At 37.5% G+C, this 7,393-nt stretch overlaps 2 protein-coding genes across 4 annotated transcripts; both read right to left on the bottom strand.

Annotated features, from left to right (window-relative positions):
* Positions 1-206: 206 nt before the first annotated feature.
* LOC112466621 (apolipoprotein D-like) lies at positions 207-3,473 on the bottom strand. Of its 3 annotated transcripts, none has more exons than XM_025034813.1 (5): positions 3,368-3,473; positions 2,143-2,265; positions 1,852-1,978; positions 1,590-1,685; positions 207-1,239 (listed from the first exon to the last, which is right to left on the bottom strand). In XM_025034813.1, the coding sequence occupies exons 2-5, from the start codon at positions 2,260-2,262 to the stop codon at positions 767-769; spliced, it is 816 nt and encodes a 271-aa protein (XP_024890581.1). In that variant the 5' UTR covers positions 2,263-2,265; positions 3,368-3,473; the 3' UTR covers positions 207-766. The 3 variants fall into 3 exon arrangements, with proteins under 3 accessions (XP_024890581.1, XP_024890582.1, XP_024890580.1); XM_025034814.1 differs by lacking the exon at positions 3,368-3,473 and adding an exon at positions 3,295-3,312; XM_025034812.1 differs by lacking the exon at positions 3,368-3,473 and adding an exon at positions 2,691-2,729.
* Positions 3,474-3,891: 418 nt separating this feature from the next.
* On the bottom strand, positions 3,892-6,754 carry LOC112466620 (cyclin-dependent kinase 1). The gene is made up of 4 exons (XM_025034811.1): positions 6,557-6,754; positions 5,568-5,860; positions 5,007-5,326; positions 3,892-4,925 (listed from the first exon to the last, which is right to left on the bottom strand). The coding sequence occupies exons 1-4, from the start codon at positions 6,591-6,593 to the stop codon at positions 4,676-4,678; spliced, it is 900 nt and encodes a 299-aa protein (XP_024890579.1). The 5' UTR covers positions 6,594-6,754; the 3' UTR covers positions 3,892-4,675.
* Between the last annotated feature and the right edge of the window lie 639 nt (positions 6,755-7,393).

Genomic DNA, 7,393 nt, shown 5'->3' with positions numbered 1-7,393 from the left:
TAAGTCAAACAATAATGAAATAATTATTTATATTCTTAGGTAAAAAATAAAATATATAAATAAAAAATATACATTATGTTTTTGTTTTAAAAAGTTTTATTGAATATCAAGATTCAACATACATGTATTATATGAAATCCGTATTCGCACTTCTTAAATCATCCATAACGTAGGTCAATTGGTAGGTCAATCAACGCTGATTCCTATCAATTTCTTTCGCAATTTTATTTAAGTTCAAATTTGTTATACGTCGTCAAGTAAAATGATAGAAAATCAAACATGCATTAGAATGACCTTAACTCTCCATTGCCCTCGTGTTGAACGAGCGCTAACATCACATCTTATTTCTTAAATTACATAGATGTAGCATAAAAATTGACTCTGAAACTTTTTGACTTTTTATTCACAACCTTTTAGATTATATTTGTATGATTATTTTCCAAAATTTCGTTAATATAAGTTTGATTAGACTTTGAAAGTGCTAACGTGTGATATATCTATGCGCTAATGTCAAGAGCAATTACTTATGAAAAGTTAACGCTCGGTCAGAGTTTAACAGATGTTAGAAATAGTGGCTCTTGATCTGAACAATATCGTACTAATACAGTGACAAACATACAAGCGGCGCAGGACTAACACGAGGACACTAACGTTCGTTTGATGAACGAGGTCAATGGAGGATTAATAGATCTATCGAACGAGTAATAAAGACATCAGATCTTATCGAGATCGCGAATAATATAAAGAGACGAATTCGCTTGGATTTTTATGGAATCCACTCCACCTCGTTGGTCTCCAATCTTTCGCCGTTCCTTATCGTAGAGTGGTTGTTTCGCTCTGTCGTTGACGCCGTCTCTTCTGTCCCGGCTATCTTGTGATAGACCTTGCTTCCGGCCTGTGAGATCCACTGGACGCCGTCGCCGATCTTCTCGCCCGCTTTGCGCACCACGTTGCCGAAGTTCTCAGAAGTGAAGGTGTTAGGGTCGATGTTGATGTCCAGAGTATTGTTGCCTTGCGGGCAGCCGGACTGCGAGATGATGCTCAAATCGAACGGATCGACGCCGTACTGGCTCAACCGCTGACGTATCTTATCCACCTGCGTCTGATCCAGCGTTCTGGTCCTCGAGAGAATCGTCGCGCTCTGCCGATGGGCGAACGCCAGCTTCTGACACGTGAATATGCCGGCGTAGCTGTCGTAATCCGTCATGAATATCACATGGGATGCGCTTCCGGCCACATCTAAAACACAGGTACGAATTTCAGTTGCACAACGTGATGACGCGACTTGCAATTTGTAAATTATCAAGCGAGAACGCATATTGTTTATCGCGAGACTGGTCGCGGCAAATTTATCGTCAATTTACTTAATATCTTATCATTGTAACAAATTGAGGAGGAAGCTGCAGCTATATCTGAACATTTAGCAGCTATATATCTATACATTTTGCAGGCAGAGCTTAACTTTTAATTGGGTCTTGCTACGCAACATACAGAATTTTTGTCTGTCATATTCTTTCATTTCTACAAAATAAACGGTGTCTCTTCCGTTTTTAAATATTATGATGTTGACTTGAGTTGAAGGCACTTACTGAGAGGAAAACGGACCTCCATACGTCCTGGAGTACTTGGTTCAGGTACACTCAGTTGGCCAGTATAATGATACTCGTGCTTCAATGGCGTAAGACCTGTACATATGCATCACACAATTACGGATAATTCATCCCACTTGCTGGACATTTATCCCATTGACAAGCTTTTATGACTCGATGGAGCCCGATACGCACTTCGTAGAAGCTCACGTATCGTCTCCTTTCTTCACCAATTGCGCTTACTGTTTTTCAATTGTCTCACCTAAGATTAGATGGTCCGAATCCTGCGTTATCACGTACTCGCCCGGTTCCTCTCCTCGCGTGTAATTGTAAGTAATGCACTTGCTACCCGTCGACGTTTTTTGGATAACATACCACAGGCCCAGGAACTAAAATTTAGAAAAAAACCGATATTATTTCTGAAATAAATTAATTTGATTGTATGTGTAAGAGAAAATATTTTCACAAATTATTACAGAGGTATCTTTTGCCTAATAAAGGTAAAAATATCTCGCATAACATTCCTCTATTAAATATGAATTTCTTTACTTACTTGGTTCATCCGGAAGTCCTGCATAGGTTGCACAATGGGACAAGCACCCATGTGATACGTATGAGCCTGAGCAAAAGCGAGGCATCCCGCCAATACCAAACACCAGGTCAAAGATTGCATCTTCTAGAAAAAAAAAAGATAAAAATAAACATCGTTTAAGCGATTTAAATTCTCAGAAGATTGCTATATCAGGTTTTCCCACACACAAACTTGATATAAATTATCAACATCAAGTAGTTGTTTATGCATTTCTTATCTTTGATAAAAGAATTGCTTATTAAACGTTTATTACAATCATCCTAGGTCTTCTAATTATTATAATAGTAATGATGATATAGAAAATAACATGGAATAAAAGTTTTATGAAAGAGCATCATCTATATGTATACTGGACATGAATAGTGAGCGATACAAATCGAATGTATGTTGTTTCCGACGCAATTACAAAGATTTTATTACAGACGGAAGTGGTGACGTCACGCTTTTTTCAATATTTCAATGCAACTTCCTGGTATGCGTAACAATCGCATTCCTAGATATATATGCACCTCGCTCTTGTCGATAGCAAACATAGATAGGATTCTTCGACAAGTACACAGCCAAATCTCGGATTAGATATCATGGATTTTTCAACAAATTTAATACACAGCCCATGATCTCGGATTCCTCAAGTACAACCGGAGCATGATTCACGCTCGCCTTGGACACGCGTCACGAAGCAAGGACCTCCGATTTGCGTTTCCGATGTTACTAAGCTGGCTGTTACACGTCTTCATCTCTTTCTTTCATATTCTACACGATAATAAATGTGCGGTGATGAGTGATGACCGATGAATGCACGATTAGGATCGACCCGTCGCGACCTTTCACTCCGCTCAGAGAACATTTTCATTCCGTGTGCGCACTAACGTAAATCAATTAGTGTCTTTTACGCTTGCGGGCAGCTCTTTTGTTACAGACGCAAAATCAGGATTTATTTCTTGAAAGAAGTAACGCTCATTTATAATCACTGTCGCTTTCTTTTGCCCCATACGGGAGAGATAACAGACGTCTTTTTTTTTTCGAATATGTATGCGGAGAGCGACGAGCACGAGCTAAAGTGAACGAATAGAAATTTAAATAAAGTCACAATTTCGTTGTAGAAATGCTTACGTGATAAATGAGATGAATGATTAACGTGTCAGAAGAAGAGATGTTAAAACCACGAGCTCAAAAGTGTACTCACTATGGAGGTTGCTGCTGCCGATCTCTGCGTTTGCACTATAAACACAAGTTCCACTGGAGAGATGGACCTTTATGTGGCTGGTGCCCCACTCTCGGAATACAACCCACAATTACAGGTCACACACACACATCCACCGAGACACATAACACGAACGAGAATCGAGATACAAAATGTCTCGCTGTTTTTCTCTGTAAAACGGTTTGCAGTGATTCATCTTTATTTTTTATAATAAATTTACTATCTCATACATTTGCACATCGTTTTTTTAACGTGAGATTATCATAATTATCACTGACGTTGGATTACGTCCAATAAGCACGATGACGCATTCAAGTACACATGATCATATAATACTAAAATGCTTTCTGAGAATTACTAATTCCCCATATATGGCATACGTAGATTCTCCCTCTTTTCTCAGAAACGAATGTGATTTGAAGTGAGCTCTATATGACAATATATAGGTAACGAATAATTTAATGGAATAATTTTTATTCTTTTATATAATCGATTTGTACAAAATGTTGCCGATAAAAAATTATTTATTTATGTAAGATACAAAATTTTTGCATTAAACGTACTTAGATTAATGCGACCAACGCTCACAGTATGTAAATTTTCTGCAGGTTCCATAGAGTATAGTAGATTCTATAGTAGCTAGTTATAAATTACTAATCTCGTCTCCTATTAATAACCAATTTGTGATTGTTTTAGACAAATGTTCTAGATCAGAGAATAAGGCACAAAGATGATCAGGGTTTTTGGCTTATATGACAACATTATGTAAAATTGAATTATTTTTAAATTGGTTCCTTTAAAGTAATGCGTATAGGAGACTGTATATCATATCGTGTAGCAAAAGTGAATTTAAACGTAAGAGTAAATTAAACGTAAGTAAAATATAATGTTTGAGTAGTAATATTAACATTTATCGAGCGAGGCTCGATAAAATGTTAAACATAGGAAAATATATGGAATTGATAACATCATTGATTAAAATAATTATGAATGAAATACTGGATAAACTTACTTAAATGAAATACATTACGTGAAATACTGTTACTATATTCCGGCAGTAACTTATGTGTCTGCATGAAATTTATGTAATTTAAAAAACTATACGCTTACTCGCATACAAAATAAGTTCCACTAAGAAAATACAAAGTAAACTTCAATCGATATAATGATTAAACAAAATGAAGAACATTTACTCAAATAAATTAACTTTCAGTACACCTTAAGACATACTTTTCACGTAGTGACACGATTAAAAATGCAAAATTCTGCTTCCTTCTCCCCGAGTGGCTCCTATGTTTTAGCGACGGGTAATTTGCTTGTATCCAAATTGCCGAAGTAGGGATGTTTCAATGCCGCCCGTGCGGATATTCTGTACACAGGATCGTACGTGAGCATAGCTTGCAACAGATCCAATCCATCCGCATCTAACGTCTTCACTTGCGACTCCAAGTTATTCGTCATCCAATTGGGGAATGTCGCTTTATAATCTGACAATTGCGTTACGCCTGGCCATATCTCTTCTGTAGGCGTTCTTAGTATTCTGCAGGACAAAATAATCATTAAACGATCCGAGAAATATTTCTATAATAACGTATATAAATAACGTATAAAAAAATCTTACCGGAATATCCTGAAAAGCTGATCAATCTCGCTGTCTCCCTGGAACAATGGTTTCTTAGTCGCCATCTCAGCAAAGATACATCCGATACTCCACATATCAATCGCGCACGAATATCTAGTAGCACCGAGAAGGATTTCAGGTGCCCTGTACCACAGAGTTACAACTTCGTGTGTGTATATTCTGACTGGGATTCCGAATGCTCTCCCAAGTCCGAAGTCTGCTACTTTGATAATTCCGGTTTTATCGATCAGCAAATTCTGTGGCTTTAAATCGCGATGCAGTATTCTACGCTTGTGACAGAAGAGAATTGCACGTGTGATCTGAAATGGTAAGCAACTGTATTGGCACACGATCGATCTCGATAAAAGCGATTTAGGCTGCAGTCCACTTGACGCTACAAATGCTTCGAAGTATTCCTCTTCTTTTTTCTTTCAATGAAGAAAGAAGGAGAAGAAGAACGCTCCAAAGAATTTGTAGCGTCAAGGTGACCACAGCCTTAAGCATGTAAAACAATATAAAAGCTAATGTAATATTATCACGAGACAAAATATATAAACAAACCTGATATAAATATGATTTAACTATAGCTGGCTCCAGCAGTTTATTGCCCAAACTATCCATGTATTTTTTCAGATCCATAGTGAGATACTCAAAAATAAGATATAGTTTTGACTCCTCCATTAACACATCGATCAAGTTCACTATGTTTGGATGGGATAATTCTTTGAGCAATGAAATTTCCCTAATGGCAGTTGACGGTATTCCTTCGTCATCGCCTTCTAAACGAATCTTCTTCATGGCTACAATTTCTCCGGTCTTCTTGTGTTTTCCTTTGTACACTACTCCATACGTTCCTAAAAGACATCAAAGATTTTACAACAATTGCTTTAAACTCTATGTCATGTTTACGTTTAGTGACTGAAATATTTTATGGGATTTATATATAGCTAAAATTCAACGCAACCTTGTAAAATAGATAATATAATTAACACTGCGCAAACCGATTTTTCATTTATGATTCCCACGGGAATGGGAACAAAAATTGCAACAGTTCTGGCCTATGTAAGTACAGAAATAATTTTTTGAAACCTTAAAAATAATACATAAATTTTTATAAATTTTTTTGTAACATAAAAATGCTTTCAAACACCCTTTGGACTTAAAAGTTCTGGGATGTCCAGGTGAGTGCTCCAAAAACACGGTGTCTGCACAGTGTTTTTGAAGCACTCACCCGGACAGTGACGCAGTGTTAATTACTAATTAAGACATACCGCACTGACTATTCAACAATGACAATTCTCTGTCTTTGGCAAGGATATTGTACATAAATACTTGGACATAACGTGTACAATTTGCAATATTTCAAGCACGTTATGAAAAAAGGGACAGAAATTTTCCATTCGTAACACATACAGTGCTTCGGCAGCAGAGTAATTGCTGCCCAAGAAATGCTCAGCAAACATTTATTAATTATTATCACGTGATGCAGCGTGCGTGATGGAACAACAGCTTGGCAACAACAGGTTCTCGTACTTTCCGTGCTCACTCACCTTCGCCGATTTTCTCTATTTTTATGAAGTTATCCATCGTGCGTGGCCGAGAGAACACGATTGTCGGTTCAACAACAGTCGCCGAGGTTTCACGGAATCCTACCCACGCAATTCGACCGGAGATCCAGCTCTCGTCTCACACGAGCCACGCCGTGTGTCGCCAATCACCTAACGAACAAATTCAAATCAAACGTTGACACGCCATATTGGTAAACACAATTGAGAATGCGCGCTGGCGCCCTCCCATGCCACGGCGTGCCACAGCTGTCGCCGCTGTCGGCTCGCTTACTGCGTACTTCCGCTTTACTACCAATGGCGCGTTTTCTGAACGTCACATTTATCCGCGAATATTGAACTCCAAAAATTCTTAGCAAGATCGAAAATTCGTTATCAAATAAGAACTGCTATAATAATTACATTAATTCTTACGCTCAAGCAAATCTAATTATATTCTTCTGAAAAGATTTAAAAAAATTTTATTTCATAACAGCTGAGAATTATAACTGAAATAATTTATTCTTGTTTATATAGATACCTATATAAAAATTTAGGGCAGGATTGGAGACGGTGAGAAGAGAAATCTCGTTTCTAGATAAATAACGCATTCGTTTTTTTTTTTTATAATCTTAATAAATTTATTTGTAGTGCTTACAACGAGCAAATACATAACTTCATTGCAATCGTATGGTGAACTCGAAACCTGGATTAGTTGCAATTAGCTATCGTCCTTATGACTCGCAGGAAAGACTTAGAAATAACGCGATTCCGGTCTGAAAAGACCGAAACGACATAAGGTCGCTTTTAACTGGCGAACGTAACTCGAGCTGTATATCAATG

Source organism: Temnothorax curvispinosus, unplaced genomic scaffold (genome assembly GCF_003070985.1).
Source record: "Temnothorax curvispinosus isolate PA1 unplaced genomic scaffold, ASM307098v1 QBEX01016430.1, whole genome shotgun sequence".
Lineage (NCBI taxonomy): Eukaryota > Metazoa > Arthropoda > Insecta > Hymenoptera > Formicidae > Temnothorax > Temnothorax curvispinosus.
The sequence above is the reverse complement of the archived record's forward strand: the minus strand, read 5'-3'. Positions and strand labels throughout refer to the sequence as shown.